Source organism: Dama dama, chromosome 1 (assembly GCF_033118175.1).
Source record: "Dama dama isolate Ldn47 chromosome 1, ASM3311817v1, whole genome shotgun sequence".
Lineage (NCBI taxonomy): Eukaryota > Metazoa > Chordata > Mammalia > Artiodactyla > Cervidae > Dama > Dama dama.
Window position 1 is genome coordinate 41108127 of NC_083681.1, and position 12702 is coordinate 41120828.

Consider the following 12702-nt stretch of genomic DNA (forward strand, 5'->3'; position numbering starts at 1 on the left):
CACAAACTTCTTTCAGACAAGGGTGAAGAGGTAGGTAATAATGACACATGGTTAGGTCTCAAAAAAGCCGAATCTTTACCTATATACCTCTTGGCTCCTGACAACTCTAGCATGTAAATTAAGATTTTTAGAGTGAAAAAGCCTCCCTTAAACTTGAAAATAAAAGCATTTCTGATTTAAAATAGTGCTATCACAAAACTGTGCAACCTTGGGCAGGTTTACTTCTCCAAACCTTGGCTTTTTTCAGTTAATTAATAGCACATACTACAAAGAGTTATTACCTGGGATATAATGAAATGCAATAAATACTGTTGCTACTCTATTACTACAAATGGTATTTATTTTATTATTATTCACTGATATGATCATCTTTTCTTTGTTCTCAAAGTAGTCTTTTAGCTGCCTTTTTTTAATAAGGGAGGCACAATTCTTTTTTTTTTTTAATTTACTTATTTATTTTTGGCTGCACTGGGTCTTCGTTATTTTGTGTGGGCTTTCTCTAGTTGCGGCGAACAGGGGCTACTCTTTCTTGTTGTGCATGGGCTTCTTACTGTAGTGGCTTCTCCTGTTGCAAAACACAGGCTCTAGGTGCACGGGCTTCAATAGTGGCAGCACGTGCGCAGGCTCAGTAGTTGCAATATGTGAGTGTAGGCTCAATAGCTGTGGCACACAAGCTTAGTCACTCCATGACATGTGGAATCTTCCCAGACCAGGGATCGAACCCATGTCCCCTGCCGTGGCAGGCGGATTCCTATCCACTGTGTCATCAGGGAAGTTCCCAGCTGCCTTCTAATCAAAGAACTTCAAATGTAACTCAAAGTGTTAGAAGTGACAGTATGAGATTATGACACTATTTAATAAAACCAATGATTGTTGGGCATTAAAAAGAGAGAACAATTTATATTAAAAAAAAAAACCACTCCTCTTTGGAAGGCAAAAATCCAATGTTTTTAAGAAATGAGCTCTAATTTAAAAAATATTCCACATTATACATACAGTGCCCCCTGGTGCTTTATCACAAAACTAGAGTTGGGAGGAGCAGATGAAAGAAAGTTGAATTATTGCACTACTGAAAGCATATGGGATACCGAGTGCCACAGAAGATACGTGAACTATAATCCTGGTCCTATCTCCAGACAGTTATGACCTTGGACAAGTCACTCTTTGGGTATAGTTTCTTTATGTGTAAAGTGAGAATGGACACTTTTACTCTGAAATCTCTATTCTGAAATGAGTTCTCATTGTAATTTCTTTTTTCTCTTTCCTATAATTACATTATAAATTATTGAAGAGCCCTTATACAGCAGTCCCTGAATCATATCATTGGTGAAAAGACAAATAAGTCCTAGGCCCTGCAACAACTGAATTCACAATCTCATGAGGGTTTATGAAAATGTAAACAAAAACATTAACTAGACTGCTTAAAAGACTTACTTATAGTATGGCAATTTCTAAACAAAGGAAATATGTTGAAATCAAAGACAATGATTATATTAATTGTGAAAATATGAGCAGACGTATCACCTGTCTATATATCTCTGTGTACACACACACACACACACATCATATACCTATCTGCAAATACTGTTTCTGTCAAGATCAGAGTTAGCAAGAAAATGTAGGAACTGTAATTTTTTAAAGTAGCAATTACAAAAGGAAAAAAGGCTGATTCATATCAATGTATGACAAAACCCACTGAAATGTTGTGAAGTAATTAGCCTCCAACTAATAAAAAAAAAAATAAAATAAAATAAAATAAAAAAAAAAAAAGAAAGGCAAATCCACATGCTTTGTATACAGAATTATTTTTAGGATTCTTAGTAAAATTAAAATATAATAAAGGACGCATACTCGACTCTTAAAATTTTACCTGCTTTTTAAGCAAAAAAGCAAAGATATTTAACTCTAGTATGAAACGAAATGCTTAAAATTGTATCTCAATTTTCTATAACAAGGCTATAAAATACTTAAAAAAAAAAACTATAACATCCCCATTTTACATTTGTGGAAATTAAGACTTAGAAAAGTTAAATAAATAATTTTCTCTGGGACATGCAAATTGTGAGTTATGACGGCTACACAGATCAGGGACTGTCATCACTGCACCAAACTACACAGAATACAATCTTATTGGAAATAAATATCCAATGTACATAATGCAGAGGAAGTTAAGTTTTGTCTCTTAGTGTGTTACAAAGAAAAGTTCCACTTTTTCCCAAATGCTTTTACCAATTAGTATTACCTCAAAACTATCTTTATAATTAAATCTTCTACACATAAAAAAATTTAATAGTCCTATCATTTAAAAGTAGTTATCTGGGTTTATAAAGCTTGCAAAAAAAAAATTTTTTTTAAAAAACACAAACAAAAATCAAGTAACTATATGTCAACATACTTGCATTTCTTGCTGGGTCCTTCAGTCTGTATATCAGCATATACGCATTTGTGGAGCTAGTAGAAACATAAAAATGATTAATGGGGACAAAAAGTCGACTGTAAAGATTCCATTTGCTAGCATCAAATTTTTACTTTAAATAGAAATTTTTTGTTTCAAAAAATTAAAAATAATGTGTTCTTGAACAGGTTCAGATTTAAATATTCTAGGCAAAAAGACTACTTTGACACATTTAGGAGAAAATCCTCTGTCTTCTCTTGGTAACACAGTAAAATCTTCAGAAAACCTTTGTCCTTGAATGACAGAAAAGGAATGACAGTTCTTGAATGACAGTAGTCAGCAAATTTTTTAAGGAAAAGGGCCAGATGGTAAAAGTCATAGGCTTTGTGGGCAACTCTGCTGTTGTGGTGGGAAAAGATGAACATACAGTATTTAAAGCAATGAGCATGGTGGTGTTTTAATAAAACTTTATTTTCAAAAACTGCAGGCAGGCTTAATCTGGCCCATAAGTTACAGTTTGTCGACCCCTGGGTTAAATCTTTTTAATGCATAAAATGTTGAAAAGCTTGTAATTCTAATTTATGAACAGTAAAACTAGGAAGTTATTTACCTTGCAAAAGCACTGGAGTAATATCCTCTGCTTCCTGAAGATCCACCATGTGTTTTCTTAATGTCCTCTTGTGTTATCTAAAAGTTGTTACAGTACTTACTTTTTTTGGTACGATCTAATACCTTTATGTCAATATGAACTCAAGTTTTAACCTCAGAGTTAAACAGACCACACAGATGACCATTTCTCAAAATGTAATCATAATCAGTGGCTACTAATGGTCAGTCATTTCTAGTCCTCTTAAATAGGCAGCCCACATGAAGGCTCAAGCCAAGAAGAAAACTGGGAATCTATCTCTACAACACTCAACAAGCTCAAAATAAAACAAAATAAGAAGATAACAACAATAAACAAAGGAAATTTACCGAAAACAAAAGACTGATTAGGTATGTGTCTTAAAATGCTTCACTGGACAGACTGTCCCCCATTTTTAATAAACCCTTCTACTGATGAGAAACATCCTTACTCCTGTCTTTCAGAATAATAATCTTAAAAAATTCCTCCTTACCCTGCTGACATGTTGATCATTGAAGCTGTACCACTGGTCATCACTGAAAGACTTTATGCAAGCATAATAATGGCCACCAGCAGCACTCCCTGAATGAACCATAACGGAGAAGAGCTCATAGATCAAGGAATTCTAAGGGAAAAAAAAAGTAACTCAGAGCAGAGGAAAAACACAAAACCATAATTTGTATATTTCTTAATTTCTACTAAAACACAGTGAGGTAATATGTTAGTTGTCCTATGTATTTATGGCAAATCAACTTTTCTCCAAGATCATTAAAATTGTAATTCACCACATAATTTTATATACCACAAGTTTCATTCAACATATTCCTTCACATTTTAATTATGCTGTCACCTTTAGAACAATGCATAACTGAGATATAAATTTATTTATGTAAAAAGAAGAAAATAGTCTGAAATTTTAGAAGCAGATGCTTAACACGAGACTATTCTGATATGCACATCAAAATCAATACATCTCAACTAACATTTTTAAAAATTCAAGTAAGATGATTTTGAACATCTTCTAATATATTTATGTAGTATCTGTGATACAATAATCTATTGATTTGATGTCTCTCAGGTAGGCAAAGCTGCTTCAACATTAGAAAATCAACCAATGTAAACCATGCTAAAGAAGACAAATTATATGATCATAATCAATTGAACCCAGAACAGCATTTGGCAAAACCCAAACCCATCCATGATAAAGACTCTCAACAAACTAGGAAGAGAGGAACATCCTCAAAACAGATAAAGAACATCTACAAAAAACCCCATAAAATCTATGAAAGAGCCAATATCATACTTAATGATGAGAGACTGAATATTTTCCTCCTGAGACTGGGAATAATAAGGCAAGAGTGTCTTCTCTCACCATTCCTATTCAACACGGTATGGGAAATCCTATCCAGTGGAACAAGACAAAGGGGAAAAAAAAAAAGATAAGACATAATTGTCTATGTAGAAAAACCAAGCAAGGGATGGATTTAGCTCTTGAGTAATAGTCTTCCAACTCTTGCTTGAAAGCAGTGATCTTTATACTAACTTATGATATATCTGCCACATTATTCATCACAGCAATTCACACTCATCTATCTACCCTGAAAGAAACAGATAATTTTAAAAAGTAAAGAGTAGTGGTAATGGTGATGAGAGTAACAGTCTTGGTCGAAAAACAGATTTATGCAAGTGAAACTCCATTCTTAAATACTGTCTTAAAAAGCCTGTATTTAATATGACTGTGTAAGATTTGAATTCATGATCAGTCTTCACACTGGTGATTCATTTATTCACACCATGCTGAAGACATTTGATCTGTAATTCTACCCTCAGAAAAGTATATGACACAAATGTGAAATAGTTTGAAAAATCTTAAAAATCACTGACAAAAAAATTCTATCCTAGATATTACTCAGTCTTGTAGTTTTTAAATTATAATCCATGGAATTATACCATTTTTTGAAGTCCCTTAAGGGCTGTCATAGGGCAGGGGAGGGAAACTGAGGGGTTCCCTATCTAAAAAAGATTAATTCTCTTATTGTTTCAGAAAGGATTCTACAGCCAGAATTTTTTAAATGAACATATCTAGCCTAATGCTTTCAATTTGCTATATGAGAAAACTCTGATATAAGATTTAGAGCCTTGCTATTACTTCAAGGGCCAGTTACAGTTCAGTGTCTCAGAAGTCAACGCTCCCACATGTAAGTAGTTTTTCCTAAAGTTAATTTTGATCACATATACGCCTAAAAACAGTAGCAATTAAATTTCTTTAAGAGAATTATAATAGCAGCTCAGCGATTACTTCATTCTGTCTTTCAACTAAAAACCACAAATTATAAAAAACCTTCTCAAGTCCAGGTTTTGGAATCTTTTCAGCTCCGCTGTTGTTTTCAAGGCAGATCCCTTCATCAACACCGTCGTCATTGGAGAAATCGTTGCTCATCTGATCACTGTGACAACTGCCTTCATTTTCCGCTCCACTGTCTGTGCAGCTTTCAGTCTGCGGAGACTTCTTAATAAAACACAATTGTCTTACAATTATAAGGCAAATAAAGGGAAAATGTAAACCTTTTAATTTATATGCTGTCAACTTCTTTGCAAAATTTAAGACACTACTGCTAATAAAAATACTTATTCTACTTTAAGCAAATTTATTTTCTCTTAAAAAAGTGAGACCTTAAACAAAAAAGTGTATTTTAAAACCATTTCTGTTAACATCCTTATTAACAAATTATTGATTCAGAATTCTACTAAACCTCATTTATGCTTACAGTTGCAAAGTAACAGTATAAAACTATCATTTTTTTCATTAAAAACCATAAAAGCAGAGAACCTAAGCTCCAAAGTGAGCTTCTGTTGTTCTCAAATCCCGAAAGAATACCATATCCTTTCTTGAACAAAAATTCAATTCAGTTTATCACTATGCTAGGTATTACAGACAATTAGAAAGAAAAACAAGATACTGTCTCTCTCAAGAATTTTATACTCCAGTTATAGGAGGCAGAAATGCAACAACAGTAAACAATACTTTTCCATACTTTTATGATTTTTAAATCTCTTTCAGACAAATTTAACTTAAAGAATTCTTCCTAGAAATCCTCAAACAACTCCTTCCTCCCTTCTCCTTAAATATTTTAAATACAGAGTTTAAAAACTCTCCTTTAAAATGTAGGCCCTTGATAAGTTTAAGGCACTGCATAGAAGTTCTTGAATTAACCAAGCAATACGTAGTAAGTACCAACTTTTTGCCAAGAATTTTGTTGTAAGGATTACATCTAACATATAGTCTTCATTCTTCAACAAAGTCTGGTTCAAGGAAAAATGGAAATGAAAACCAACTTTAGAATTCTACACGAAGTTCAAAGAGATCATTCCCAAAACCTCTTTTAACTAAGCCAGAACACCTACTCTTCTCCCAAGAAATGGACCTGTAACTTCCTCAAAGTTCCTGTCAAACCTTCTGTCTCAGTTTTTTTCCCTTGGAAAAGACTTCCTTTTACAAGAACTACATTAGGAATATAAGAAGACCAATCTAATACTTATCTTTGAGCAGGAAATCTCCTTTGAAAGTTTGGTATACTACGGATAGATTTCCTAGCTTAAGCACAAGTGTTTGAGATACTGTTTTAAATTAAACCTTTCAAAATTATTACCTGGACACAGGTACCATTCAATGAACATTTACTCTATCTAAGGCACTCTTTTCTTAGAAAAGCTATAAGAATCAATTATCATCCTTACTTTACTACAGACAGGGAAAGTGAAGCTCAGAAAATAATTTGACTCTTAATACTTAAGAGCATAAATAAAACTTGAGAATGTTTGAAATTATTTTTGAGCCTCTGGGAAAAGGCATTTTTTAACTACTGTGATGAAGTCCAATCAGAAAAAAATGCTTTATGGCAGTTTTGAGAATAAGAAAGATTCATCACTCTGTAACAACTATGTTAAGTGACTGTACATATTCCTAATAACTAAATTAGAAGAGTTTCCAAATGAATAGAGTGGGACATTATGAATCCTTTACTGGATAAGGACAGAGGAACCAGAGAATTTGGGGAGGTCAATGAGTAGAAGAAATTAATTAGCATTATCTGTGCCCTCAAAGTCTCATTCTCAAACTATATTTAATTTTAAATTTTTTATCTTAAAAGCTTTAATTAAAAAACTAATTAAAAATATCTTTATTATCTAGCTTTACAACCTAGCCAATTTATGATCTGGTAAACCTTAAGTGGCTTCCCTGGTGGCTCAGCGGTAAAGAATCTGCCTGCCAATGCAGGAGACATGGGTTCAATTCCTGGGTGGGGAAGATCCCCAGAAGAAGAAATGGCAACCCACTCCAGTATTCTTGCCAGGAAAATCTCATGGACAGAGCGGCCTGGTAGGCTGCAGTTCATGGGGTCACAAAGAGTTGGACATGACTTACTCACTAAACAACAACAAAAACTTTAAATGAGAACAACCCAGAAAACTTAATGCTTGAAAAAGTCACTAAGACAAAACAAGAAATTTAAGGCCAGATTATCCATTTTGCTTGTTCATTCAAAACACTGTATTTGTTCTCTGTTTACCATGTACCAGAAACACAAATGCAGCCCATCTCTAGACTGCTATGTTTCAATAACTAAGCAAGTTATGAAATATAAGGGACTGGTCGTTCAGTGGCTAAGATTTCAAGCTCCTCCTGCAGGGGGCCTGGGTTCGATCCCTGGTCATGGAATCCCTCACGCTGTAACTAAGATCAAAGATCCCACATGTTGCAACCAAGATCTAGCACAGTCAAATAAATAAACATGCTTTTTAAAAAAGAGAAAGCTATGAAACATAAGATTATCACTCAAATTAAATAAATAATTCTAGAGTTTATATCCTTGTCTTTTCAAATATCACATTACTCTGATCAAAACTGAAGTATAATTTTTAAGTATTTACCTCATCCTCAACATCAATAAATGTACTCATATCTAGTTCCTCAGGAAATGTCATCCGATCATTCAGTTTAATCCTGTGCATGGTTGTATAATCAAAATCAAACCTTTTCAATTGTAAGGTCAGAAGATAAGGGAAATGCAAAAATCGAAGACCCTAAAAAAAAAAAAAGTGGGGAGAATCTACTGAATACTGAATATTATCTCAGATAATTAAGTATTAATTTCTACATGGCATCTACCTTTCGTGCATCACACTTCTTCTTACAACGTTCACAAAAATATTGATTTGGGCCATCCAGGATCTCTGGCTGAATAAATGCATGCAATGCTTCTTCCTAGTTAAAAAATAAATTGTTGTATAATTATTATGAAATATTATGTTAATGATAAAGTCCTGAAAATAAGAAAATTGTAATTATCAAAATACTCATAAATAGAATGGCTAGGAAATTAAGAATTCAAATACAAAAAAGGGAAAAAAGTATCAGCAACAAAATGAAGCAAAAAATTACTTTATTTCATTCTGTATGAGTGCTATGTTTCTTGGTCTTGCACATCAGTCATCTCTGCTTAATTTTCTTAGATTTTACATTGTGGTTTTTGGCTAACTAATCTAACAGATCCTCAGTCTTTAGATTAAAAAGTAATTCCCCACTTAAAAAAGCAGTTGCATACGTCACTGCATTCTTCTTATAAAAGGAGACTATTTTAAACTGCACAGTTAAAAACAGTGCTCTGAAGTGTACACTATCTGTACACTTTCTAATGATTTTCCTTCATCACTATATTTAGGGTCAGTTAGTAATTCACCACTGTACTAATTGGAAAGATTGAAAACCGTTGTGCAGCCATCTCATTGCTTGTCAGATACTGCTCCACTTGAAAATATGAGAGCTCCTGGATTGTTCACCTAGTGGAACCACGTGGTTCTCTTTTTCTCCATACAGCTTTAAGACAGAAGCAAGAAACTTGTATGAATATTGTTAAAGAATCAGTAGGTATAAAGTTTTAAACTTTTCATCATTGACTTTTTGCAATTAAAAAAGTTTCAGTTAGTACAATATATATGATTGGCGATTCCCTGGTAGCTCGGCTGGCAAAGAATCTGCCTGCAATGCAGAAGATCCCAATTTGATTCCTGGGTCGGGAAGATCCTCTGGAGAAGGGATAAGTTAGATAACCACTGAAGGATTCTTGGGCTCCCCTGGTGGTTCAGCTGGTAAAGAACCTGCCTGCAATGTGGGAGACGTGGGTTCAATCCCTGAGTTGGGAAGATCCCCTGGAGAAGGAAACAGTTACCCACTCCAGTATTCTGGCGAGGAGAATTCCATGGACTGTACAGCATATAAAGGGGGATTGCACAATTTCATTTGGTATCACCTTTATTCCTCACACATGGTCTAAGGACATGGTCTGACAATAGTTATTACATATAAAGAAAAAGAAGTGCAATCACTAAGACAAAATATCTTCAAAAATTTTTTTGCTATAGAACAAGTTGTTCCTCTAAAGATAAAGTGAGCTTGATCAGGCAAAATGGAGTTAGTTGTAAAAACAGCTACCAAGTGTATAAAATTCGCACAATGCTTGGTATAGCTCATTCTGGAGTAAGATAAAAAATTATGAAAAAATACACAAAATGCTTCTAACTTCACTCATCTCCTATTTTGTCCTCAGAACACAAAGAAGCATTAATAGGGTGGGTGAAGGGGACGAAATAGCTGGCTTTTCTACATATATTCAAGCATTTTACAGAAGGTCATAAAAAGAACACATTTAGAAAATGATTTTTTTCCCTTCTAGAGCATATTTTAAGTATGAAAAAGGCAAATTCTTCAAAAACATAAGAGCAAAAGAAGATTTAAGAGCAATCACATCTATAGCTTAACACAGACATAAAAAATCAGTTGAGCTTTCCAAATGGAAACTGAATTGGTACAACACTTGATATATTTTTAAAAAAGGGGGAGAGTGAGAAAATTATGTAACTCAAATTCTACTTTATGAAACTATATGTATGTACTGATTTCTGGCTTATAGTTCACAGCCAGAGCTATAATTTTTAGAACTTAAAATCCAGAGAAAAGTTTGAACAACAGAAAATTCCCTTAAACATTTTACCCAGACTCACCAACTTTTAACCTTTTGCTACCTTGCCTTTATCATTCTCCCACCTACATTCACATCATGTGTTTTTTCAAACCACTTGAGAGCAGGTTCACACACGTTTTTCCTGTTAATCTTCAACGTGACTTTTTAAGAAAAAGGATATTCTCATAAAAACAAAGGAGTTAATCAAATTCAGGAAAATTTAATATTGGTAATTTGTCAGTCCATATTCCAATTCTGTCAATTACTCTAATAACGTCCTTTACAGTATTTCTCCCCATCCAGTACAGAATCAAATCCAGGAACAAAATCTGCATTTGGATGACTTCAGATTCATTTTATAAGAACAGTTTCAAAGACTTTCTTTCATGACATTAACAATTTTTGAAGAGGCCAGGTTATTTTATAAAATGTTCCAAAATTTGAGTTTGTTTGATGTTCCTCATGGTTAGATTCAGTTTATGCCTTCCTTACTAAACTACTACCTAAGTAATGAGGTATTCTTCAAAGGGTATCACAGTCAAAGTGCATGATGTCCTTAACATCCCTACTGGTGATACTAACTTCAATTACCTGGTCAAGGTGTTGCCCAGTTTCTTCACTATATGGTTATTACTTTTTCCTCTTTCCAACTAATAAGCAATTTGTAAGAAGACACTTGAGAGACCATACAAAAATACTGAGCCTTAACAAGTTTTCCACCTTGGTTTAGCATCCATTATTGGATTCTTGCTTAACCCATATTTTAATGTTTGTTTTACAAGTCAATTTGAAGATCTTTTACTGTTAATAGGGAATTTAAGCCCATCCATATCTAATAGGACCAATGTTTTGCTCCATCTCAGTCACTATTGTGTATTTTAATTATTCTACTTAATATTTACTGTTTTTTTCTACATGGTGCTTTTCTTTGCTATTTTTCTACATTTTCTTTTGGTATTTAGGAAGGTTAGTAATTTTGTTCTAGTGTATATACACTAGTGTATATATATATATATATACACTTTTGCTAGTATTCTTAACCCTTCCTCCTCCTTAAGTTTTTAGTGTCTAGACTGCCTATTTTAAATGGTATCCTGATCTCCCCCCATTTAACCGTCTATGACCTCATTCTACAACCCCTTCTCTTTTCTTCCTTTTTTAAGAGAAGCATTCTTTTTACATTAAGATACAGTATCTCATACTTTCTTCTATCATGTCCTCCCCCTTGTTTTATTTAGTCCTTAATTCTACAATATATTAAATGCTCACGGTCCTTTTGCTGAAGCTTCCCCAGTGGTCTCTTGGGTGGGTGGAGCTCACCCTCTAATAAACTCAAGGTTTACAGATAAAATAATCATTGAGTCCCCCAATATTTAAAGTTTGATTTTCTATTGCCATAATAATTGAAGAAAAACTTGGCTAGATAGCAAATTCTTGGCTTACAATTTTTACTTTCTTGAAATTGCTATTCTGTTGCTATGACTTGCATGTTGCTCTTCAAAAATATGCCAGTCAGTCCAATTTATCCTTCAAGTTTAAAAGTCTGTTAAAATATGTCTGAGTTGATCATTCCAGATCTGTTTTTCCAGGCATGGGGGAGGGGGGGAATCTTTCAAAAAGTTGATTAAACTTCTCCAATTCCTACAGAGTTTTCCTGGATTACAGTTTATAAGTTTTGCTCTACCGTGTTTTTATTCTTCACACAGTCCAATTATGTTGGATTTCCTTTGCCAGTCTTCCTTTACAATCATTTGCTTTGAGATCCTAATTTTCACTTTATCTCATTTTCTATATTCTTCCTTAGCTTTCATTCCATCCTATTTTCTCTTTAGTATTTTATAACTAGTTCTTCATTTCTAATGTAGTTTCATCTTTTCTTCAATTTCCTTCCTGAGTTTGATCAGCTCACACTGCATTTCTTGTTTTGTTTTTCTAATCCATTTCTCTCCTTAAATTTCTGGATACCAAGTTCTATTCTGCTTGCTTGAGAATACTTAGTCCAGAGTACTGTGTTACAGTATCCTATTTTGTGGTTATTTTTTTAAGGGTTACTTTTTCAGGGCTGTGTGTGTATGTCTACTTATTCATCAACTGAAATGCTTTAATACATATATTCTGTTTTCTTTCAACAGCTGTGCTGTGTAAGTTTGATTTTTTCCCATAGTCATTTTGTGGGTGGCACTCTTTAGTTTGTGAGTACGTTATGTCAACTTAGTGAAGTGCAACTTTGTGAATGGGTAATGGTGAAGAAGAGGCTGGTGTCCCCTTTTCATTTTGCAGAATCGTTCTCTTCTTGTCTTCTCACTGCTATGACTCAGAGGCATCATCCCTTTTTGGTTTATCTCCTTCTCTAGAAGCAAAATTCCTCCAAAGCTGTCACTTCCTAACCCTTCTCACTCTAAAATTCCTTCTCTATAGCTGGTGCTATAAACTACCAAGTCCCAGTCTGAGTTCACTATTTTGGCACATACTGCTGTACTTTCTCATTTAAGGATATTCCATCTTCATTCAAGTCTTCCAATCCCCACTCCTCTGTTTCATGGAGTCTCTAAAGTGTCCCATTCCATACTCTCCACACACACACACTTGCAACAATACTGGAAGGTCTCCTGGAACTTGATAATTTTGCTATTTTCTGGTAATTTAAAGCTCGTATTTAT

At 33.9% G+C, this 12702-nt stretch overlaps 1 protein-coding gene across 4 annotated transcripts in view; it reads right to left on the reverse strand.

Moving 5' to 3' along the window:
• Window positions 1-12702, reverse strand: part of USP47 (ubiquitin specific peptidase 47) — a 99712-nt gene that overhangs the window by 22714 nt on the left and 64296 nt on the right. For 3 of the 4 annotated variants that reach the window (XM_061147693.1, XM_061147703.1, XM_061147675.1), the window contains 6 exons: window positions 8191-8286; window positions 7953-8105; window positions 5362-5529; window positions 3514-3645; window positions 3006-3082; window positions 2396-2451 (listed from right to left, as the gene is read on the reverse strand). In XM_061147693.1, the coding sequence (XP_061003676.1) occupies window positions 2396-2451; window positions 3006-3082; window positions 3514-3645; window positions 5362-5529; window positions 7953-8105; window positions 8191-8286 (682 nt within the window). The remainder of the gene's footprint in view (window positions 1-2395; window positions 2452-3005; window positions 3083-3513; window positions 3646-5361; window positions 5530-7952; window positions 8106-8190; window positions 8287-12702) is intronic. The other variant, XM_061147684.1, reaches the window with a different exon arrangement.